Source organism: Cibotium barometz, chromosome 56, assembly GCF_041138505.1.
Source record: "Cibotium barometz isolate CiBa-2024 chromosome 56, ASM4113850v1, whole genome shotgun sequence".
NCBI classification, from domain to species: domain Eukaryota; kingdom Viridiplantae; phylum Streptophyta; class Polypodiopsida; order Cyatheales; family Cibotiaceae; genus Cibotium; species Cibotium barometz.
Genome location: NC_141101.1, coordinates 27,440,539 through 27,465,737, shown reverse-complemented (window position 1 = coordinate 27,465,737; position 25,199 = coordinate 27,440,539). Strand labels below are relative to the sequence as shown.

Sequence of the window (25,199 nt, the reverse complement as noted above, 5' to 3'; positions counted from 1 at the left end):
TGCATAGGTTATGGACTCCTTTTGCTTGAGAAACCCTACATGAAAGGTTGCAAGTATGGCTTATTGAGTTCATAAATATATGTCTTTCTCTTGTCGGTTTGATTAACTTCTTGTACACTGATTCCTTAAGCCAGACTCATATAAACAATTGGTGGTCTTTGCGGAGCAAAGGTACATAGGATGAAGAGCATGACCACAAGTCGTCTCGGACTTTCATGCTTAAGAAAACACATGGAGGCTTACAAAGAGCCCTCGTCTAGATGTTTGCTGCTAACGCCATCGATATCAAATACCGATTGCTAAAATAGGAGAGATAGGACGAGAATCCGATAAAAATGCATGCATGTCCACGTACATGACTACTACTTTAAGTAAATTTGACAAGATTTCTTTCAAAAATAAAACAAGTCTCAACTTTCAAAAAATTCCTTAACTTCAGTTTTCTAGGAGAGAAAGGACGAGAATCCGATAAAAATGCATGCATGTCCACGTACATGACTACTACTTTAAGTAAATTTGACAAGATTTCTTTCAAAATAAAATAAGTCTCAACTTTCAAAAAATTCCTTAACTTCAGTTTTCCTAAGGTTCAACGAAACAAAAAAACATTATTTAATTAAAAAAAATTCCTTAAGTTCAACGAAACAAAAAAACATTATTTAATTAAAACGTCGTCCAAACAACATTTATACACATATACACAAATCTGGTGTAAATATCCTTCCTCAAAATAAAAAGCAAACGGGTTTTGGAGGATGTGTTCGCGTGTCTTCTGCTCTCTACTACTACACTCTTTCTACACTCACACCAACGATTCTCATCTTTCTCTGTCATATGGAGGGTTAGGGTAAGAGTAATCACGGGCTCTCTGCGGATAATTGGCGATCTTCTCTGCAGGTAAAGAACCCTAACGACCTTCTTTGCTGTTTTCTGTCCCCGTTTGTACCTGATTAGGGTTAAAATAGGGCTAGGGTGAAATGCTGGAAATTACGATTTTCTGTGTATCGGAGATAATGACCAGGCGTCTCGCTGTAGTAGTTCGTCACAAGGTACTCTGGTTTGGGAACCTGCGGCAAGTTATGGCTTAGGATCGTACTATCTGGTGGACTCAAACTTAGATGCTGCTGAAGAGAATCAAAATGTTGTTTTGAGTGGTTTTCTGGACAAGGCCTCCACTAAGAGAAGAGGTGGAATGGAGCACGGGTAAAAGCTTCTCCCCTTTGATTGATATCACTGCATTCTGTTTGCGTTTTTTGCTTTTCCAGGATTGGCCCCTCCCATGTGATCGGATGGGTTGGTGTGGATGGGTCTTTACATACGATCTTCTTTGGGTGGGAAAATTATTTGGGGGGTACAATGTCATTAAAGACCCTTTGCCCTGTCAAAGGCAATCTGAACTTACTGCGGCTGCATGCGTACTTGTACTGCAAACAAATAAGTTTTTGGCTTCTTTCTACTTTTTTGCAGCTGCTTGCATTACCGAAGGAGGTGTAAGATTAGAGCTCCTTGCTGTGATGAGATTTTTGATTGTCGCCACTGTCACAATGAGGCTAAGGTATCTAAGCAACAATAGTATGTTGTTTGCACACATAAGCAGTGTTTTCTTTTTCTTGATGTTACTTAGGGTCTTAACATAGTATTGTCTGCCCATGTTCCCCAGCAGGAGAAGGGGTGGGGGGGGGGGGTTGTGTTCGAAGTTCTTCATCTTCATCATCAACCCCACCCCCCTTCCCCTCCTCTCTTTCTCTCTCTCACACACGCACAGGTACACACACACACACACAAGCATGCACATACTGGTGTAGTGCTTCACGCAGCGGGCTACTATTCAAGAGACCTTGGGTTCAAGTCCCATTCTGTGCACTGTCGCTGCCATATTGATCATATGTGGTTCGGTGACTTGGCTTTCACTATAAAGGCTTATCTTGTGTGTGTGTGTGTGTCTCTCTCTCTTGTATACACCCACTCTCTCTCTCTCTTGTATATACTCACAGTTTCTCTCTCTCACACACACATGCATGCTCATGCGTGCACGCACCCCCTGCTCCTGCTCACACATGTACACGTGTATGTGCACCCACACACACGTGCGCATATGTGCGTGCTTATAGACATTCACTCACTCACCCTCCCTCGCTCTCCCTCTCAACACTAAGCTTAAAATTGTTTTTCCATCATTACCCTATGATGAGTAATGTGCCTCCCTGCATGGGTCATCCTCTGCACATTCAAAGGATAAGGTTTTGCCTGACATGTCTTGTTTCTTGATGTTCAGGCCCAAGAGAGTGAACTTTCCAAGCGCCATGAGATTCCCCGACACAAGGTTGACAAGGTATGTCTTGTGGCTCTTTCTGCAGCCTCTCATTTCTTGCAAGGGAAGTCATCATTTCAAATAGCCTGTCTTTTTTATTTACTTGCCTCATCTTCCTTGTGTACATTCTCTCAATAAACATATCTCCATCAAGCTCATCTCTTGGTTCAGGTCTGAGTTTGAATGGTGCTTTTGACCAGGTGATTTGTTCCTTGTGTGACACTGAGCAAAATGTAAGTGGATGATTTGACACTATACATTTCTAGTCTACCCTGCTGCACCCTTCTCTGCCCGGTGCTCTGTGATTGCTAATACATGGACATGTTGATGCCAATGCTCATTTTACTGTTGGATTGAGTTGCTTTACATTTTTTCCAGGTTCAACAAATTTGTGAGAAGTGTGGTGTGTGCATGGGTGAATATTTTTGCGGGAGATGCAAGTTTTTTGATGATGATGTAAAGTGTGATACCATTTTCCATGCATTTTAAGCTTGCTTGCACTCTTGAGGGTTTTTTCAACTGAAAACTATCTTTGGGGCACCTTATATGCAGGTAGCAAAGAAGCAATTTCATTGTGATGCATGTGGCATATGCAGGTAGTATCCACACTTAACTGTGGTGCTTGTGGGATGGCATGCTAAGTATCTTATTTGATTGCCTGTAGACAATTGGTTACTTGTATTGGTTTAATCCCCTGTTGGTACTACAATTAGGGTTGGTGGCCGAGACAACTTCTTCCATTGTGAACGATGTGGTAAGTGCTTTGACCTTGTTATTTGTAATTGTCGTCTTTAAATCCCTGGAAGTGAACAATGTGGTAAGTCTTTGAGCTTGTTATTTGTAATTCTTGTGTTTCGACATGAAAACTTTCTACAAGTTAGACAAATTTTATGGCTTTGTAGGTGGGAAGCATAATTCCAAGGTCCATTTTATTGTTGCTAAGGTTTTATAATTAATGTGTAAGTGGCAAGTTCACACGACACTCTTATGAGGGTGGGCAGTCCACCACATTTCAACTACATATTTGAATACCACTTGTCAAATGACATGTTTTGACACATACATGGGGACACTTATCAAGTGGCTGCTCAAATACTTGGTGTCTATAACTTTCACAGCACATGGCAAGTCCACAATCAGCCATGAGAGTCTATTTATTTATTTATTTTATGTTTTTCCGATTGGCCTTAGGCCCAAGATCCTCCCATAGTTACCATTTTTCACCTCACGTAGGCACTTTTTATTTGTCTGTGGGCGATTTCACCGAGGAAGCACCATGTGGTTTTGAACCCAGGACCTCCTGGTCCTAGACAAACATCTCTACCACTTGAGCTATCACCTCATTGGCTGCCATGAGGGGCCATTTATCATGATTTTTGCTTGAAAAAATTGGGGACTCCTCAATTTTGGCATTTACACACCATCTGCAAGTTTGTTATTGAGAAACCCTTAACTTGTAACTACTGTTCAGAATCCCTAATATGAAGTTTGCCGAAACCCTAGTTTGCAGCTTCTATCGAGAAATCCTAGTTTTCTGCTTTTATTTAGGAATCCTAATTTGAAGGGATAATACTATACAAAAGTCCTAATTTCTAGCTACTCTTGAGAAACTTTCATTGATGTGGGAATGGATTTGGGGCATATGATCTGTCTGGTGGATGGATTTGAGGCATTTGAATCTACTCGGTGGGTGTCCAAGACCTGTGGATGGATTTGGGAGCTGATTTGGGTCTGTTTAGAGGAAGATAAAGCTGCCCGGAACTTACAGAAGCTGTCCGGTCTGTTCTTGAGGTTATTTGAAGGATCTACATGTGGAAAATTATCCACTCTATTTGAAGACTCTTGAAGCACTATTGAAGATTGCTGGAACATTTTTGAACAGTTTGGATTGTTTGGAAGTCTTGGAAAACCTTGAAGAGCTTGTCCATGTGATGCAAAGCATGTGAAAGCTGGTCCATGTGTTGAGGACTGCATATATACATTGGGAGTCCTATAAACATGATCAAAGGCTCTTGGTGAAGAACAGAGGAGGTCCTTGAAGACCTGTAGAAGCTTTGGAGAATCTTGATGACCTTTTGAAGATTGAACCATGGGGCTTTGGGCTTCCTAGGAGTTATCCAGAGCTGTCTTTTTCATTCTTCAATCAAAGCTTTGGAGGATCATGCAAAATAAAAAATGCACAAGGCATGGGTGGGCTTATTCTAGAAAGTGTGAGAATTAGCTGAAAGTAAGTATTGCTGTTTGAAGGGTCTTATGGCCACCTTTGAAGGCTCTTGAAGAGAGATGTGTGTTAGAAGTCATCTCCTGTCTAGTTTTATACACCAGGGCCTTTGTTGTGGGTGTGCCCGCCCTTATGAGGTGTTTTCCCATTTTTCCCCACTCTCCGCATTTTTCCCCTATTTTTTCCCATTTTTTCTGAGGCTTGGGAGGGCTGCCAGATGATGCCAGGAGCACCCCAGTGCTGGCCGACTGGGTCTTGATCAGTCGTGGGCTTCAGGGCTGCTGGCCGACTGCCTTTTACCAGTCGTGGGCATCAGATAGCTGGCTGACTGCATTTATGCAGTCGTGGACCTCTTTCTTCAGTCGTGGACACTTTTAGTGCTGGCCGACCTCCCTTCCAGGGAGGTATATATAGGTCCTCAGCCCCCATGCCTTATTTGTATCATTCCTCGGGATCTTCTTGTGTATATAGAGCAGAGTTACACGCCTACATCTGTCTCTCTCTTGTGCTGTTTTTCTGCCTGCGTTTTTACTCGTGTTCCCAGATTTGGTCATCATCTCCGCTGCATATTCTGACATGGTATCAGAGCCCTAGGCTCTAGATAGGTCTTGGGATTTGTGTGAGCAAGAGGGGGCTGTTTTGTGGCTGATTGGTGGACTGTTTTGGGCTGTTCGGGAAGAGGAGAAGCAAGAGGAAGGCGGGCTGATTTGCTGGACAGCCACTTGCAGGTTTTAGTTCTTCTTTGTTCCCACCCACCCACCCTTTTCAGAGTACATGCCCGCTATGGCAGATCTGTTTGAGATGGCCGAGAGACATGTGAAGATCCCGACACTCCCCACGTTCCTGGTGGACCTTCAGTTGGACGGGAGCAACTACGGCATATGGAAGGTGATGATGGAATCCGTTTTGGAGTCCTACGATCTCGCCGATTTCGTCGTCGTTGGTGTTCCACGGCTGGAAGTAGAGGAAGGGGAGTTACCGTCGATCCGGAAGGACCGGGAGGCCCAGACACAGATGTGGGATCGTGTCAACGCCAGGGTCCGTTCGTTTATTTTCCTCAATTGCACACCACAGGTAATCAATCATGTAAAGCACATGACGCTGGCCAGAGGTATATGGCAGCATTTGGCCTCACTCTACAACAGGGTATCGCCCATGAAGAGGATTTCCTTGGAAGTACAGATGCGGGTTATGAGCCCTGCAAAGTCGTCGACGATGCGGGAGCATATTAACAAGCTGCAGGCTCTTCAGCAGGAAGTTCTCCAGGCTGGGAAGGAGATATCGTTAGAGGACATGGCCATAACGTTGCTGTCACACTTGCCCTCTTCGTACTCAGCATTTTACTCCTCTTTGATTACCAGTGGTGGCAGGCTCAGCACCATCACGTGGGAGGAGCTTGTGCCCATGGTCCTGGACCAGGAGGAACGATTCACGAACCCTCCTCAGGGTGGAGGTTCGGAGGCCTTTACTGGCCAACGGTCGAAAGGCCGTAATTCGGGCAAAGGGAAGGCTTCATCGGAGAAGTCTTCTGAGAAGAAGTCCGACGCTGACCGCGAGAAGCTGAAGGCAGAGAGGACCTGTAATGATTGTGGCGAGAAAGGCCACTACTGGAGGCAGTGTCCCAAGCGGAAGACCGAGAAGGGTGAAGACTCCTCAGCAGCAATCATGAAGACTCCGGCTTTTGTGCACCTGGAGGTGATGGACACCGATGTTTCATTTTCTTCAGGCAGGGAGGAGATTGGAGGACTCTCCGCAACGGATACTCGGGAGTGGATTCTCGATAGTGGTGCTTCCAGGCACATGACTCCTTCCCGTTCCGGTTTACAGGATCTCTGCAGGTGTTCTGGTCAGATTCTTACTGGGGATACGTCCACTATCCCAGTTCACAGTGAGGGCAGGATGGAGATAGTTCCCGATGGCAGAGGGGGGAAGCATTCCTCCCAGGTGTTGTATGTTCCGGCACTTGGTTTTCATCTGTTGTCAGTGCATCAGGTTTGCAAGACTGGCGTACGGGTGGAGTTTGATGAGCATTTTGTTGCTCTCCGGGACAAAGCAATAGGCCAAGTGGTTTGGGAAGGTGGAGTGGAGAATGGAGTCTAGAGGCTTTCAGCACTCTCTCTCCCAGGTCCTCAAGATTGTGATGAGTGGCAGTGTGGTAATAGCTACTCAGGTGTGGATACGCTGCAGGTGCGGGCTTTCCGGGACCAGATGGTGGATAGCTTACCAGTAGATGGCAGCAGTTGGCAAGAACTTTCCAGTACTGAGGTTGGTAGTTCTTGTGTTCGTGAGTCAGAGGAAGCTGAACAGGTCACTTATGCTCTGATGTCTGGTAGTGTTCGGGACATAGAACTTCCAGTAGTTGAGGATGTTCTTTCCACGGGGACCTTTCGGAAAGCCAGGCAGGTGTCAGGTGATTACTTGCAGAAAGAGGTGGTTTCTCCAGGCTTTGTGGTTCCGGATTCAGAGGGGGTGGTTGACAGGTTTCAGAAGGCCTTGCGTGGTCTTCAGAAGGTTTCCAGGACTTGCTTGTGCACCGTAACAGGTGTTGATCCTTGTGAGCAGTGTGATGTCTCTGTGACTCGGAAGCTGTATGGTTCATTGATCTGGTTGATGGACACCGGATTGGACGGGAGCTTCCTGATGAGGCAGTTGAGCTCTTGGTTGCAGATGTCTCTTTGTGAGGCAGGATTGCGTTTCTTGTGGTTTCTGCGGCATGCGAAGGATCATGGACTCTTGTACACAGGAGGGGGATTGTTGGATGGAGTCCGACTCCACGGTTGGAGTGACTCGGTTTGGGGAGGAGATCCGGACACGAGGAGATCTACTTATGCCCCAGGAGCAGTTTTACGGAGCAGGAGGAGGTTACATTGCAGGTTTGGGCTTCCACTGGTGGAACCCTTGGTCATCCAGAGGCACTTTGTTCGTGAACAGATTGTTGCTGATGACATCTTGCTGGAGTTCTGTTCGACGGAGGACAGTACGGTGGACCTCTTCACGAAGTCGCTCTCAGGATTTGCTCAGGCGGCACCCCAGCTCCCAGTGGTTGGTCACACAGCCAGGAGCTGAGAGGGGGTGTTAGAAGTCATCTCCTGTCTAGTTTTATACACCAGGGCCTTTGTTGTGGGTGTGCCCGCCCTTATGAGGTGTTTTCCCATTTTTCCCCACTCTCCGCATTTTTCCCCTATTTTTTCCCATTTTTTCTGAGGCTTGGGAGGGCTGCCAGATGATGCCGGGAGCACCCCAGTGCTGGCCGACTAGGTCTTGATCAGTCGTGGGCTTCAGGGCTGCTGGCCGACTGCCTTTTACCAGTTGTGGGCATCAGATAGCTGGCCGACTGCATTTACGCAGTCGTGGACCTCTTTCTTCAGTCGTGGACACTTTTAGTGCTGGCCGACTGCCCTTCCAGGGAGGTATATATAGGTCCTCAGCCCCCATGCCTTATTTGTATCATTCCTCGGGATCTTCTTGTGTATATAGAGCAGAGTTACACGCCTACATCTGTCTCTCTCTTGTGCTGTTTTTCTGCCTGCGTTTTTGCTCGTGTTCCCAGATTTGGTCATCATCTCCGCTGCATATTCTGACAGTGGAAACCCATGCATCCTTAACAATAATAGCAGCAAAGGACTGTTCAGAGAAAGACAAAGCTGCAACAAATCTCTAACAAGGCTTCTAGAAGGTGTGGACTAGTAGTAAGAAAAATATTGTTGTATGAAGACTTCTTTAGCCACCTTGGAAGGCTGTTGACGGGACATCTTTCAGAAAGTATAGATTTTCAACAACAATAATAAAAGGACTATTTAGAGAGCGACAAAGCTGCAAAAAATTATCTATTAAGGCTTCTAGAAAATGTGAAGAGCGGTAGAATTTAGAAAGAAAGTATTGCTGTGTGGAGGCTCTTTTGGCCACCTTGGGAGGATTTTGTGAGAAAACAGTATTTTTCCCAGCCCTAAAAAGGGTATTTTATGATTTATTTGGGGTTTTTTGTCTTGGCTGCTGGCCTACACCTTTTAGCCTGACCGACCAGCACCCCCCCCCCCCCTGCCCCCTTAGTATATATAGCCTTGCCTATCATTCATCATTGGTGTACCACTTCATCATTCATCATTGGTGTACCACTTCATTGTCATTCCTGGTACCATCTGGCCACTACCCAGGACAGCAGCCCACCCTCTGCTACAGGCCACCGTGGGACAGCAGCCCTCTCTGCTATTATCTGCGTTATACATCTGCTGCTACAGGCCACTGACTTCAATGTTTCACATCAGGCTGACATTTCACATCAGGTTACATCAGCGTTTCACACCAGCCTGCGTTCAGCGCTTACATCTGGGCTGACATCAGCGTTTATCTTTAGCCTTACATCAGGGCTCACACCAGTGCTTACATCAGCATATCATCTGCGTTTTGCCACTGCCCATGGGACAACAGCCCCCTCTGCTATACATAGAGCATATCAGCATTTTTGCCTCAGCTCTCACCTTCGGGAAAGCAGCCCATTCTCTGCTACATCGGGACGGCAGTCCACTCTCTGCTCCTTATCACCTCAGGTATGCAGCACCCGTGTCACCAGAGCTTGCACCACTTGGGACGGCAGCCCTCTCTGCTCCTTACCACCTCAGGTACGCAGCGCTAGTGTCACCAGAGCTTGCACCACTCAGAACGGCAGCCCTCTGCTCTTCTCCACCCCTCAAGTACACAATACCCTTGTCACCAGAGCTTGCACCATTCAGGTACGCAACACCCTTGTCACCAGAGCTTGCACCATTCCGGTCTTGCAGCACCCTCGTCATCAGAGCTTGCACCACCACCACCACTCGGGATGGTAGCCCTCTTTGCTCTTCATCTACAGCAGCACCCTTGTCACCAAAGCTTGCATCACCTCATCTTCCGCTTCTTCTACCACCTCGGAGTGCCTTTGCATCCACCGACGCGAGCCTTCGACACTGACCACCTCTCAGAGTGCTTTGCCTCACATCGATGCGAGCCTTCGTCATCGACCGTGCTTCAGTTCCGACATCATCTCTGCTTCTGCACTGGTCTTTCTTCTCAGAGTCACCTCATATCAGAGGGCCCTTGTACATATTTGCACTCACCCTTATATATATATTCACTCATATATTTCATGCGGGGTGCTTTTTCTCTAATCTCTCGTACATCTGGTCCTTTCGTCCTTTTGCTCTCATATGGTATCAGAGCTATCGTGAGCAAAGGGATTGAAGACCTCGAGAGCACACAACATGGATCGTCTACCCGCACTCCAGGAGGACCAATTTCTCTCACCAAAAGTTGATTCTCCAAACTCTGATATGGACCACACAGGAATGGGACTTCTTACTCAGTGGAGAGCCCTGTTCAAGATCTTACTTTGGGAGACGATCAACCCATGTACATTCACTCATTCTCACCACCTTTGCCATCACGATCGCCCTCTCTGACTTTATCAGATTTTGTTTCTAGAGGGGGATACATTCCTTATGCCATTGTGTCTGTGTGGGACCTTGGCATCTGTCATGTGCACAGTGTGTATCTACCGTGTGCTACACGCACGCAGGACTAGCTTCGAGGTTTGAGGAAGCTTGGAGCTAGGCAGGCTGATTGGCGAGCTGAGTTAGGGATAGACTAACGAGCGGGCACCCAATATGGACGGGCAGGCGCCCAAGTGTGGATGCCCGATGTCCGACCAAGAGCCTATAAAAGGGTGGCCAAGGTTAGTCATTAGTCATATAGAGTCTCGCGAGATTTGTGAGAGCTCTATGGTCTGGAGCCTGGGTCTAGTGCAGATGTGCACCTGCTTTACGCAGCCGAGGCCGGCAGCAATCACGAGGCCCGCGAGGGTAGCTTCGTGGCGGTATGGGACGTCGCGAGGTAGAGATTGGTTGATACGTCAACCTAGTTAGCTCAGCTCGTGGCTCGGTGGGGACAGCCAAGATTGTGGGCTTGCCCACGGTTGTCATGATTGGGTGGTGAGTCAGGCCTGCACCCGCTTCTTGTTTATTTGTTTGTTTGTAGGTTTCGAGTCTCGAACCAGGAGCGTTCTACGAGGAGATCCAATGGGGTTTTGACAGTGGTATCAGAGCATGCCTCATGAACGAGCAAGTCGGTAGGTAGAGAAGATGAGGCCGAAGAAAGGTATGTGTTCAAGAAGCTTGCTGTTTTATTTATGCATACTGTTGTTTTTTCAGATAGTATGTTGTTTTTTTCATCAAAGAAACCCGTGATGAGGGTGTAGGTAGATGGTAGGGTTGTTTTGCTTTGCAAGAAGGCGGCTGAAGATGCTTGTGCAGTTGCATGAACAAGTCGGGTGAGAAAACAGAAAAAAAAAAGCATGTTTGCTTTTGGTTGAACGCGACAGAGAGAGCGAGCGAGAGGTGCGAACACTCGGGATCGTTGGCGTGCTAGACGTGGGCTACCGGATGTTGCACGCGCAAGTATGCAGTCGGGCAGGCAGGCGCCCAGGCCTACGCAAGCTGGCGCCCAGGCCTACGCCGGCTTGTGGCCAGGCCTACGCAGGCAGGATGGCGCAGGCGGTCATGGACATCCGGCAGCAGCGTAGGCGACGGTAGCATACTGGCGGCGGCGCTAATTCCAGGGGAAGAGAAAAAAAAACCAGAAAAGCATTGAAACGCCAATTTGGGCTGTTTCGTTTTTTTTTAGATTAAACTTTTTTTTAAGAGTTTAAAGGCTCCCTCTAAGGTTTAAAGGTGTGTTTTTTTAAAGAAAGCAGTATATATATATATATATATATATATATATATATATATATATATATATATATATATATATATATATATAAACACAAAAGCAAAAGCTCAAGTTGCTTTTGGGGAAGGTTATATAAACCCCTTAAGTGGGCTTCTTGCCACACATCTCTCAAGTTTTCAAGCTCTCAAGCTCTCAAGTTCCCTCGCACTTTTATTGTGCAAAGGTCGAAATTTCTCTCCACTTGCTCTCTTCAAGATGTCGACCCAAGAATCGGAGTTGGAGCCCCTTGTCGAACGCGAAGGCTTGCCGGCTACGAAAGATACCGATGCCGATCTTTTTGACGATTATGTGTTAAAATCTGATTTCCAAGAGTTCAAAGTAGCTCTCGAAGCTTCTTCTTCGGAACGTCAGGCACAAATCGCCGCTCAGATGCAAGCTTTGCAGAACTCCATCTCTCTCTTGACCACTACCCTATCTACTCTTTGGGGTATGGATACCTTGGCCTTTGCTTTAGGCCCCAACATTACTCCGGAACCGTTCGGGGGCGAGCAAAGGTAGCGTACCAAGGAGATCGTGGACACTTGGCTACATAAGTGGCAGGTCCATTTTCAGTTTCATCCATATGATGATGGAAAAAAGATCCAGTTAGCAGCAGGTTTCCTCTCAGGCAAAGCTTTGCTTTGGTGGAAGGAACTCAACCCTAAGCCAACAATTTGGGCACAATTTGAAGACGTCTTCAAGAAGGAATTCCTCAAGAAAGAGGATGATTATGATGTTGTTGCCCGGTTTACCGCTTTGACCATGACCTCGCAGCATCTCACTTATGAGGTCTACCTCCAGAAGTTTAGGGACTTGCAGATGAAAGCTACAAAGATGGATCCCACTACTCTTTTGGGGTTCTTTGTAGCTGGTTTACCAGACTCATACCGTTTACAGGTTAAAAATAACAAATGCAAAACTTTGGACGAAGCCATTCATTCAGCTCGTATCTATGACGATACAATGGTCTCTTCCAAGTCTAAACCTGTTACCGAGCAGGGGAACAAGCATAAAAGAAAGTTCTCCACACCTATGGCTAACACGACAGTAGAAAAGTCTTCGGACTAACCTTCGAAGAATCCAAGTTCGACTCCAGCGAAGAAGAAACGACTCCTTAAGGCTTTGAAGCTCAAGAAGGAGGGCCGTTGTTTTATCTGTGAAGAAAAAGGACACATGCGTAACGAGTGCCCGAAGCAAAAGGGTGCAAAGACCAACGCAGGACCCAAGCCAAAGGCAGCTAACCAGTTGTCTTTGACATGTACATTAGTTATTGTACTTTCTCGTCCTAGTGCATGTTTTGATTGTTTGTTCAACTCTAAAGTTTTTGGCTTGTGTGATCTTCTCCGAGTTTATGGAGAAGTGAATGCATGATCTTCTCCGAGTTTATGGAGAAGTGAATGGCCATAGAACCCACATTCTTCTAGACCTTGGCAGCTCACACAATTTTGTTAACTACAAACTTGTGCAAAAATTGAGTCTTGATACGAATCCCAGCGATCATACCTATGAGGTACGCCTACTTGCGGGAAGGCAAGTATGGGATCGAAAGGTGGAGATGCTACCAATCCGGATTGAGGACTACAAAGATACTCTGGAATGCTATGTTATGCACCTAGAAAATGTAGACTTGTTATTAGGGATTGAGTGGTTTAAGACTCTTCAAGTCCAGATGGATTGGTCTAGTCATATTTTTTCTTTTCAGCATGGGAACACCTAGTATAGTATCTTAGGTGATTGTATACATCCCTCTCAGGGACCTTTTGTAAATACAGTTGATTTTGGAAATATAATGGATTCTTCTTTGTATACCGCTTTCCATTGTGTATTGATTCCACTTTCTTTATTTCTCATATCTTCCATGGATGTCAATGAATTAAGTGTATTTGAAAGCAAAGAATTACAGAAGATACTTGACTCGTTTCAAGATGTCTTTCCTAAGGAACTGCCATCGGGTTTACCACCTCAAAGGGCAGTAGATCATCATATTGACTTGATCCCTGGTGCTCATCCTGTCAGTATTCCAAGCTGAGAAAGATGAGTTGGCTAAACAACTCGAAGATTATTTGAGGATGGGCCGGATCCGTCCAAGTAAATAACCTTGGGGTGCACTTTTTTTTTTTGGGAAAAAACGATCCTTCTATTAGTTAATGAGAAAACGCCCTAAGGCTACAAAGCTCGCCTCACAAGGAGGGATAATAAACACAGTGAACACCTGAGCTCCACCCCCGTGGGGGTGGCTGGCCGCTCTCTGGGGGGGGGGGGGGGGGGGGGGGGGGGGGGGGGGGGGGGGGCTACCTAGTAGTACATGCGGGAGGTGAGAAGAGCCAAACTGGAGGTGAGAAGAGCCAAACTGGAGGCCTGTAGTGCCAAGTGACATCCTCTCGCGATGAGGAAAGGGCCAGGCCTCCAAGTGCGGAGGAACGCCTTGCGGCGATCTCTCATGCGATCCGAGTCGCCCTGAAGTTTTCCCCAGTGTCCTCTCAAGGTGTGAATGATGTCCACCCAGAGGGCCTATATGACCTCCGCCGGTGGAGTCGCCTGGCGGTCTATGGCCTCCTTGCATCGGGCTCTCCATATGTGCCAAGCCGTCATGCTGCTGATCATCTCCCATCTGTGCCCGTCCCCCTCCTGGGAGACTGTCGAAGAGAAGTCTGGCGTCGGAACCACCGCCATCGCCCTGTCAGAGACCTGGATGGTCACACTGCCAGGGACGTCCTCGTATCCAAGGGCCGGGCCGCTGTCCGTGGCCCAAGCCACCGCACCCCACGTCACCATCATCTCACCTGGCGAGCCTGCAAAAACCATCCTGAGAGCGCGCTGCCAGACCTGCTGTGCCTGTGGGCAATCCCATAAGCAGTGCCGCTGCGACTCCTGTGCATGGCCGCACCGAGGGCAGGACGCTGGGTGTCTGCCAAAAGCTAGCCAAGCCCCCACAGCCAGTCCTCTATGCGTTTTAAGCCAGAGAAAAAGCGTCACCTTCCGGGGCCGGAAGCTGGCCCAAAGGCGCTGCCAGAAGTCCCTAAGGAAGGCAGGGGAGAGCCCCTGTTGCCGCCAATGCTCGCCGCCGTCGGGGTGCCCGCTATCCTGTGCCTCTGGATCCGCCGCCCCAGCCTCGCTGTGTACTGAAAAAAGGGGGTGCCTGGGTTGGTAGGGGCCGAGTAGGGATCTCGCCAAAGCCACTCACCTGGATCCCACTGAAGGCGAATAAGAGGCCTACTGTCCCAAGCCCATATATCTCCAAGAAAAGTCCTCCCCTATCGAGGCCGGTGAGGGGTCTACATGCCACTGTCTCTGATGAAAGCCGACCACCCGCACCCTCTGAAAAATACAACCCTGGAGCTCATCCAAATCTAGTCGGGTCCTCTGAAGCTGGCCTCCCTCTCCCACCTCGAAAGTGAGTGGGGCGACTCTCTCTGCTGAGCCGCAGACCGCTAGAAGGATCTCATGCCGAGTAAAGACGCCCATCCACTGTGGAGGTGGAGGGTCCTGTACTGGAGTCTGCCACTCTCGGGGGATGGCCGCCTCAATGTCCTGCCTCATCAACTCTCTGCCCCTCATCCCGCTGAGTCTCCTCTCCTGAGCCTCTAGAGGCAGCTGCTGAAAACATATCCAGTCGTCTAGGGACTGGGCTGGGCCGGAGCTCAACGGGCCCCACGACACGTGAGATCGCGATCCAACCATATGACCACTGGGAAGTCGGATCAAGGGGTTCCAGATCAATGGCTGCCTCAGGCGCTCCTCATCAGTGCCCGGGGGAGTCTGGAAGAGTGACGGTCTCAGATGCTCCCAGGCCCTCAGAAGGCTAGCTGCAAAACGCTCCTCGAAGCCAAGGCCCACTCCTCTGGATCGCTGCTCTGTAAAGATCCACCTGATGCTGGGGGTCCAGGGGCTGCTAAGAGAAGGAGTGCGGCTGAGAATCCTGGAAACAAGAAACTCCTTCCACGGCTCAGCGCCTGGTAGGAGGCCACGAACCACCAACTTGCCAAGCAAAGCTCGGCTTTGGCAAATAGGATCAACTATGCCCAGGCCGCCTCTCTCCCTCGGCTGAGTGATCACAGCCCATGGCACCTTGGCCCTGGCGGGCCGCCCGTCGCCACCGGACCAAAGAAAGTTCCTGATGAGCCTCTGCACCTAGCCAATGCACGCCCGAGAGAAGGCCCAGCAAGAAGTGGTGTACCACATGGTAGCAAGCAGAACCTGGTTGGCCACAACCACTCGGCCAGCCAGAGATAAACGAGCGGTACTTCAATACAGAAGCTTCTTCTGAATGCTCAGAAGAAGGGGGGCTATCTGTTGCTCCGGAGATATGTCAATGCCCACATAGCATCCCAAATAGCGCACTGTAGTGCCGGGTGGTAGCCACTGAAACCCATCAACTGGCCTCCAAGTCGGGGGGGGCACAGAACTGACCCACAACCCACACGACTTGTGCCAGTTGATCAAAGCGTCCGAAGCTCTGCAAAACCTGTCCATGGCTGAGGCGAAGCGGCGGAGGTTCTCGTCCCCTCCCTGAAGATAGACAGCAGTGTCATCCGCAAACTCCGAGTCTAGGAGCTCCTTCGAGGTGCGGATGGGGAGCTGGAGGCCCCGCAAACCTGTATCCTGTGCCGTCAAGAAAGTGCTCATGGCCTCCGCCACAAAAAGAAAAAGAAAGGGCGCCAAGGGGCACCCCTGCCGCACCGAGCGCGAGAGCTGGAACCTCTCTCCGCGCACGCCCTGAATCAGCACCTGGCTATGAGCCGATGTGTAAGAGAGCAGAGACCCCACGGATCCACTGAGGGGGAAGCCCATCCTCTCCATAGTGCCTTCCAAGAAGGCCCAGTCCACCCGATCATATGCCTTCTCGAAGTCGAGAAGGAGCACTGCCAGATCCTCCTGCCGAAATCTAGCCAAAGCCGTAGCCTCCCAGAAAGAGAAGATGCTATCCAGGATGCTCCTATCCTGGATGAAGCTTGTCTGCGTGGAGTGGATGATGTCCGGAAGGTGAGGTTGAAGCCGCTTGCTGATCGCCTTAGCTAGGACCTTGTAGGCCGTGCCTAGCAAGGTGATCGGTCTCCACTGTCTAATCTCCAGTCTGTCTCCTCTGCCATGTTGTCCGGCATGTCTCCCGACTCCATAATCTCCTGGAATGCCCATCTGAAACCCCTATGCAAGAGACCCCAGTACCTCTGGAAGAAAGCCACTGAGAGACCGTCCTCTCCTGGGCATTTGCCCCGAGGAAGTGCCTGAAGAGCCTCCTCCAGTTCCGTATCCGAGAAGGGGGAGAGAAGGGAGTGCTGCAAATGGGCCGGCACAACCGGTCTCGTGAAGCTCCAGACTGCCTCCCGAGCCTCTCTCACCCTGTCATTTGCTGGCTCAGCAGAGAGCAGATCCCTGTAAAAATCTGTGGCTATCGCCGGAACCCTGGGGGGATCCACCACTACCTGGCCATCAGCCTGCCCCGAAGACGCCTGAGACCCTCTCGTCTGAAGCGAGGCCCTGTCGCCTCAAAGAAATCTCGAGTCACTCTGTCTCCAGCCTGTGTCCAAAAAGAAGCCCGAGCATGGAATCGGAACTCCACCCTCCTCTCCTCGATGGATTTGATCTCTGTGCGAGCTGACTCCATCTGCTCTGAAATCCAAGGGCTCGTAGGATCCCTCTCCTGGAGTCTCTGAAGGGAAGCTAGACTCCTCCGCAGGCTCCTCTCCTGCTCTCTGAAAGCCTCCAGACGGTCCAGGGCAGCCTGTCTGAGCATCCTACTGATCTCCTGCAAACCCCTGTCAAGATTGCTGGCTGCCGATCCTCTCCTGAACTGAAGCTCCTTCCAGACCTGCTCAACTCTGGTCGCAATCTCTGGCTCCTCTATGAGACAATCTGGAATTCGGACGCTCTGGCCTCGCTCTCCTCTCGTAGGGTCCTCGATCTGGAGAAGCACTGGAAAGTGGTCTGAAAACGAGGAGCCTGCAAGTATACCCACAGTGCCACCTCTATCGCAAGCCCACTCATCAATGTAAAACCTGTCGATGCGGGAAAGGTTAACTCCTGTGGCCCGTCTATCCGAGCGCGAGAAAGATAAGCTCCCGTGCAACCTGCCAAACTCCGAGAGAGTCCACGGATCCTGGCCTCTCACTTGCAGCACTAGTTCCTCCCAGGCAGCAAGCTCCGGCCCATGAATGGTCTCCTGGCTGCCCCCCATCCTGTCCTCTGCATCCTCCAGCATGTTGCAATCCCCCCCTAGGCACCAATGGTCTGCCATGGGGAGGGACTGCCTAATGGTGCTCCAGAACTCGGCTCTCCCGGTCGCCCCATTAGGGGCGTAGAAGTTGAGGAAGCCAATGCGGTCTTCCCCAACCCGAAGGATGATCCACTGCGCTCGACCCTGGACCAGAGTGCCAGAATCCACAACCTCAGATAGGAGCTGCTCGCTGACTGAGATGCATACTCCACCCTGGTTCCCCTGGGAGCCATATGCCGGTGACCAAAAAGTGTGACTCCTGCCTGGCAAGATCTTCCCGCAGGTGCGGGTACGCCCGGCAGAAAGGTGGTGTTCCTGGATGAAAAGGATATCTATGGGTCCTCCAACGAGAGCCCTCTGGATCTCCTGGCGAAGTCTGCCCCGACCAATGTAGCAGCGATGTCCACCAAGACCCTGGATGTTCCATGAGAGGATCCTCATGGATGAGCTATGGCAAGTGAAGCAGCCGCCACTGGCTCACCCCTCTCAGCCGGCCCGGATGATCTGCCCTCCACTCTGTGAGTCTTGGGCGCCGGCTTGGAGGGAGAATAGTCACTGTCTGTCCGGGTGCGGAGTCTCTCCAAAAGGAGGGTGACCTGTCTCTGTGTCCAGCCCCACTCCGCCTTCGCCCTGTCCAGGGCATAGGCGTGAGACCAATCCTCTGCATATATGTATCTAAAGGTAGGCTGCACCCTCGGGGCGGCATGGAGGAGAATCAGTAGCACCGCCTCAACTGAGGCGTGGACCGGATCCGCCCGCCAATCTCCTATACCAAACAAGCTCATGCGGGCTGAGTGTAATCGGGTATGCAATAGGTCCGTGAGCCCCAAGTCACTGAAGTGGTGAGAAAACTCGAGTATCTGATCACGCAAAACTTCCTCTACAGAGTTGCAATCCCATGGTGTGTCTGGGGCAACACTGAGAGGAAAGGAGAAGGCCACCATGCTGCTCACCACTGAAGGAGAACGAGAGGGATGGCACACCACGCAAACTCGCAAGGGCGCGACCAGTGTCTCGAACGGGCCAGCATCCAACTGGAGACACCTGAAAAAACCGTAACCCACTGGGAGCCCCATCACTCGCGGGGGCCCCCCAGGGGAGGCTGGAGAGAACTCTGTGGCGGGCGAAGCTAGGATCGCCATCTCCACCGGCCCGGAGTGGCGGTGGAACAGCCGCTGGACTGAACTCTGGCCTACCCAGCTGCGCTGCCCCGGGGCAGTGGGTGGTCTGGAGGAGTATCCTGGAGAGGCCGAGGGAGGGATGGTGGCTCGCGGAGAGGAGGGGGGAGAGCGAGGAGAGGATGGAGAGGCATCTGCCAGAGGAGAGGTGTCAGGGGGGGCCATCGGGGGAGGCGGGAGGGGGGGGGCTGGGGGGGGAGGGGGGGGGTGGAAGGAGTGCTCTTCGAGTGAGGGGAAGAGGAGCCGGGGGTCGCAGAGTGCGGCCCGGGATCCTCAGGAATCTGCTCCATGGAGGGGGCGGGGCTCCCCGCGGGGGGAGGCGGGAGCGGGGTCTCCACGTGGGGGGCTCCACCGGCGGCCTCAACGGGCACTGAGTCTGAATCCTCGTCCATCGGGGTGGGACTTGCTGGCCGCCTATCCCTGACTGGAGCATAAGTGCGGGTAGGTGCCTGGACGCCAGCCGGAGTCGCCTGTCCGCCAGCCTGTGCTGCCTGCTGGCGTCTGCGACGGTCCCTGCGGGCCGGGCGTTTCCGCCGGCGAACCTCCTGCCATCCGCCAGCCTCCTGGGTCTGCGCGGCATCCTCCGCCGGGGCCTGCTCGTCAGATGATGGCGCCTGCTGAGACGAGCCAGGGATGTCCGGTCTCTGAGGTGGATGGCCACCCCTCGGGCCTCCTGAAGGGGGTCCAGAGGCGGCAGAGCGTGAAGGATGAACCCCCTTGCGGGGACAGGCGCGTGCGAGGTGGCCCATCTCCCGACAGATGTAGCACTGGCCGGGGAGGCCCGAATACTCCACGCGCTGTATCAGATGTCCTCCAGAAAGACAAGGGAGGAGGATCGTCTTCGGGAGGGACTCCGGTGACGGAACCATAACACGAATGGTCGGGAGTCCTGCTGCCCGAGCTATCACTGAAGCCGCTGTCTGAGGCGTCTCCACCACCTGTCCGAACGCCTTGCCAATGGATGACAAGAGGGGCAAGTACTCCCTGCGGAGTCCAGGAAAGCAGATAGTGATGGGGAAACCTGTCGCGCCTGCTAGCGGGTCAGAAGCGGGGTCAAAACCGTGAGTCCATCGCGCCAGGAATGCCCGGGATGAGCGGAGGGCAATGGGGCTCCGAGCCAGCACCATCTGAGCTGCCTGGGGAGACTCGAAATCCACCTGGTAGTAGCCACGTCCCAAAAAATCGATGATGACGATCTTGGCAGGCACGCCAACGAGGCTGCCTTGCAGAAGGTCGCGAAGCTCTCTCCGCATCGGACGGCTACCCACTATCTTGCAGACCAAGGAGGAGGCCTCAAGAGCGGATACTGTGGAAACAAACAACTGATGATCTGCAGCTGTGAACTCCAGACGGAGACCGGAATCGGCAGGGGTAGTCGGAGCGGCTTCCATGGAGTCCTCCAGAGGGAAAAGGCCAGAAACCGGGGTCACCAACGGGAGGGACACAGCTCTACGAGGAAACGGAGAGGCGGAAGGAGAGAGGATAGCGGGGGCGGAGCGGGGGGGGGGAGGGGGGAGCTGAGGCGGGGGAGCTAGCGGTGGGGAGAGGGGCGAGACGGAAGGGGAGGTGAGGGAGAAGGCGGGGGGGGAGAGCCGCGCAGTGGAGGAGAAGGCGGGGGGGTAGAGATGGCGGGGGAGAGAAGCGAGGCGGAGGAGAGGGCGGGGGGGTAGAGATGGCGGGGGAGGAAGCGAGGAGGGAGGCGGAGGAGGAGAAGGCGGGGGGGGAGAGATGGCGGGGGAGGAGGCGAGGAGGGAGGCGGAGGAGGAGAAGGCGGGGGACAGACGGGGGGGAGAGGGGGACGCGCGACGGCGAGAACCGGACGGGAGGGGGGTGAGGCAGAGCTCGCAGGAGCAGATCGTAACCAGTTTCCTCTTGGGTAAGGTGGGTAGTGTCTAAGCACACGACCTTGGGGTGCACTTGTGTTGCTTATTAGGAGAAAGAAGGACAACACCTGGAGAATGTGTATAGATTACAAGAGATTGAACAAGCTGACAATTAAGAACCGTTATCCTCTCCCTAGATCAGATGACCTGATTGACCGGTTAGCAGGAGCGAAATATTTCACGAAGATAGATTTACGTACTGGCTATCACTAGATACGTATTCATGAAAGGCATGTCGAAAGAACCGCCTTTCGGACTAGGTATGGCCATTACGAGTTTCTCGTATTACCTTTTGGGTTAACCAATGCTCCAGCCACTTTCCAGCAAATGATGAATGATCTTTTTCGTGAACATTTGGGAAAATTTGTGGTGGTGTTCCTGGATGATATTTTGATATATAGTCGTACTCTTGAGGATCAATGTTAGACACCTCACGATTGTCTCATCTATTTTAAGACAGAATCGACTATATGCTAAATTAAGTAAATGTGAGTTTTTTATGACAGACATCATTTACTTGAGACACAAGATTACTAGAGATGGATTGAGCATTGACTATGACCGAGTTCAGAAGGTTCTGGACTGGCCTATACCGCGAACAGTGAAACAACTTCGTTCTTTTCTCGATTTTGTTGTTTTTCTTCGGAAAACTGTACGGGAGTACTCTCAGCTCACACTACCGATGATCGACTTATTGAAAGGTCGTGGACGTAAGTCCAATCAGCCTATCACTTGGAATAACGATTTGGATATGGCCTTCAGACTTTTGAAAGATAAAGTCAAGGTAGCACCTATGTTAGCATTACCCGATCCTAGTCGGCCTTATGTTCTTGAAACCTATGCCAGTGACTCTGCCATTGGGGCTGCTTTATTTCAAGATGGTAGACATGTTGCTTTTTAAAGTAAAAAGCTAGACGACACTCAATCTCGTTGGCCAACCCTTGAGAAGGAGTTTTATGCTGTGATTCACGCTCTCAAGGTTTGGAGACATTATTTATATGGCTCCAAGTTTGTGGTATTGACTGATCATCAGTCAATCAAGTATGTGTGTGATGCGGATGATTTGAGAGGAAGGAAAGCTCGTTGGGCTGAGTTAATGCAAGATTTTGATTTTGAGATTCGTTATCGGAAAGGGTCCATGAATAGTGTTACAGATGCGCTTAGTCGAATTAGAGAGGTGAATACTTTGTCGATCATCGAGATTTCTACTGACTTATTTCAGTCCTCATTGAGAGGGCTTTGCAAGACTGATAGTTATTTTGTTTCATTTTGGCAGAAGATCCAGGACGGGAGCTCATTGATTGACCAAGACTCAATGACTGAGCAATCTACCATTCAGGCTGCAGGAGGCCAGTGGATGATTCGGAATGGTTTACTATTCCGTAATGACAAAATTTGTGTACCACAGATCCCGGACATTAGGTCCAAGATTCTTAAGGAGTGTCACGACGCCCCTTTTGCTGGACACCCTGGGGTACACAGGATGTTATCGTTAATGAAACACACTTTTTATTGGCCAAAGATGAAAGGGTATGTAGAAGATTATGTTCTCAAGTGTCAAGTTTGTCAAGCAAATAAAGCTGAACCAAGTTTTAGTCCTTTCATGCTTATGTATGGTTTTCAACCTAGATCACTTGTTACAATAGGATTCTCAGGACTTCAGCATGATGCAGCACGTAATTTTTTGCAAGTTGCGAAGGAATCTATTAGAAGTGCTCAAGACCAAGACAGATTTTATTCTAATAGACATCGTTCACCCAGAGAGTTCTTTGAAGGAACGATGGTGTATTTGCGAATTCCGAAAGATTCCGAGACTTTACGGACAGGTTGATCTCCGAAATTATCCCCTAGATATTGTGGACCATTTCGTATTACACGAAGGATTGGTTTAGTTGCATATGAATTGGATTTGCCTTCTCATGTGAAAGTTCATCCCGTATTTCATGTCAGTAGACTTAAGGAAGTACTGGGTGGAACAGACCAGTTAGTTACTCCTCAAGAAATCATAGATGTCGAGGATATGACATTTGTTCCACACGAACCTGAAAAGATTCTTGGATTTCGTGAAAGAAGATTGCGTAATACGCTTATCACTGAATACAAGATCAAGTGGAAGGATCGTGTTGAGGAGGACGCTACATGGGAGACATTGACTACTCTTCAGAGAGGTTACCTTGGCTTTTTAGTGAGCTCAGGAGTGAGCTCTTAGAGGAAGGGTAGTATGTCATGTGCACAGTGTGTATCTACCGTGTGCTACACGCACACAAGACTAGCTTCGAGGTTTGGGGAAGCTTGGAGCTAGGCAGGCTGATTGGCGAGCTGAGTTAGGGATAGACTAACGGGCGTGCACCCAAGTATGGATGGGCGGGCGCCCAAGTGTGGACGCTCGATGTCCGGCCAAGAGCCTATAAAAGGGTGGCCAAGGTTAGTCATTAGTCATATAGAGTCTCGCGAGATTTGTGAGAGCTCTATGGTCTGGAGCCTGGGTCTAGTGCAGACGTGCACTTGCTTTATGCAGCCGAGGCCGGCAGCAATCTCGAGGCCCACGAGGGTAGCTTCGTGGCGGTATGGGACGTTGCGGGGTAGAGATTAGTCGGTACGTCAACCTAGTTAGCTCAGCTCGTGGCTCGGTGGGGACAGCCAAGATTGTGGGCTTGCCCACGGCTGTCATGGTTGGGTAGTGAGTCAGGCCTGCCCCCCCTTCTTGTTTATTTGTTTGTTTGCAGGTTTCGAGTCTCGAACTAGGAGCGTTCTACGAGGAGATCCGATGGGGTTTTGACAGCATCCATTTTTTTATGTCATCTTCTCTCATGGTTCCCTTTTTGCCCTGAGAGGGAGTGTGAGAAAATAGTATTTTTCCCAGCCGTAAAAAGTTTTTTTTTTTTTTTGGTGTGGGTATTTTATGATTTATTTGGGGTTTTTTTTGTCTTGGCTGCTGGCCTACACCTTTTCGCCCCCCCCCCCCCCCACACTGAGTATATATAGCCTTGCCTATCATTCATCATTGGTGTACCACTTTATTGTCATATCCGGTACCATTTGGCCACTACCCGGGACAGCAGCCCACCTCTGCTACAGGCCATCGTGGGACAGCAGCCCTCTCTGCTATCATCTACGTTTTACATCTGCTGGTACAGGCTGCCTACATCAGGCTGACTTCAAAGTTTCACATCAAGCTGACATCAGCGTTTCACATCAGGCTTACATCAACGTTTTACATAAGGCTGACATCAGCGTTTCACATCAGGTTTACATTAGCCTGCCTTCAACGCATTTTATCTTCAGCCTTACATCAGGCTTACATTAGGGCTCACATCAGTGCTCACATCAGCATATCATCTGCGTTTTACCACAGCGCATGGGACAGCAGCCTCCTCTGCTATACACAGAGCATATCAGTGTTTTTGCCTCAGCTCTCACCATCGGGAAAGCAGCCCCCTCTTTGCTACATCGGGACAGCAGCCCAGTCTCTGCTCCTTATCACCTAAGGTACATAGCACCCGTGTCACAAGAGCTTGCACTACTTAGGACGGCAACCCTCTTTGTTCCTTGCCACATTAGGTACGCAGCACCCATGTCACCAGAGCTTGCACCACTCGGAACTCTCTCTCTGCTCCTCTCCACCCCTCAGGTACGCAACACCCTTGTGACCAGAGCTTGCACCATTCAGGTACGCAGCACCCTTGTCACCAGAGCTTGCACCCTTCAGGTCTTGTAGCACCCTCGTCATCAGATCTTGCACCACCACCACCACCACTCGGGACGACAGCCCTCTTTGCTCTTCATCTACAGCAGCACCCTTGTCACCAGAGCTTGCATCACCTCATCCTCCGCTGCCACTACCACCTCGGAGTGCATCTGCATCCACCGACGAGAGCCTTCGACACCGACCACCTCTCGGAGTGCTTTGCCTCACATCGATGCGAGCCTTCGTCATCGACCGTGCTTCAGCTCCGATATCATCTCTGCTTCTGCACTAGTCTTTCTTCTCAGACTCACCTCATATCAGAGGGCTCTTGTACATATTTGCACTCACCCTTACGTATATATTCACTCACATATTTCATGCTGTGTGGTTTTGCTCTAATCTCTCGTACATCTGGTCCTTTCATCCTTTTGCCCTCACATGGTATCAGAGCTATCGTGAGCAAAGGGATTAAAGACCTTGAGAGCACATAGCATGGATCGTCTACCCGCACTACCAGAGGACCAATTTCTCTCACCAGAAGTTGATTCTCCAAACTTTGATCTGGACCACACAGGGAATGGGACTTCTTACTCAGTGGAGAGCCTTGTTCAAGATCTTAATTTGGGAGACGATCAACCCATGTACATCCACTCATCCTCACCACCTTTGCCATCACGATCGCCCTCTCTGACTTTATCAGATTTTGTTTCCAGAGGGAGATACATTCCTTCTGCCATTGTGTCTGTGTGGGACCTTGGCATCGATTTTTTTCTCTCATCTTCTCTCATGGTCCCCTTTTTGGCATGAGGGGGGGTGTGAGAAAATAGTATTTTTCCCAGCCCTAAAAGGGGCATTTTTTTGAGTATTTTATGATTTATTTGGGGTTTTTTGTCTTGGTTGCTGGCCTACACCTTTTAGGTTGACCGACCGGCCCCCCCCTCCCCCCTCCCCCGTCCCCCCATC

General features: G+C 50.3%; 1 protein-coding gene across 2 annotated transcripts in view; it reads left to right on the top strand.

The window, feature by feature from the left end:
- Nucleotides 1-733: 733 nt before the first annotated feature.
- LOC147607081 (E3 ubiquitin-protein ligase RZFP34-like) overlaps nucleotides 734-25,199 on the top strand; it is a 69,063-nt gene continuing 44,597 nt past the window's right edge. The window contains exons 1-8 of one of the 2 annotated variants that reach the window (XM_086790908.1): nucleotides 734-897; nucleotides 1,036-1,203; nucleotides 1,468-1,555; nucleotides 2,276-2,332; nucleotides 2,512-2,544; nucleotides 2,690-2,767; nucleotides 2,864-2,907; nucleotides 3,025-3,065. In XM_086790908.1, coding sequence (XP_086647034.1) covers nucleotides 1,193-1,203; nucleotides 1,468-1,555; nucleotides 2,276-2,332; nucleotides 2,512-2,544; nucleotides 2,690-2,767; nucleotides 2,864-2,907; nucleotides 3,025-3,065 — 352 coding nt within the window. In that variant the 5' untranslated portion in view covers nucleotides 734-897; nucleotides 1,036-1,192. The remainder of the gene's footprint in view (nucleotides 898-1,035; nucleotides 1,204-1,467; nucleotides 1,556-2,275; nucleotides 2,333-2,511; nucleotides 2,545-2,689; nucleotides 2,768-2,863; nucleotides 2,908-3,024; nucleotides 3,066-25,199) is intronic. The other variant, XM_086790907.1, reaches the window with a different exon arrangement.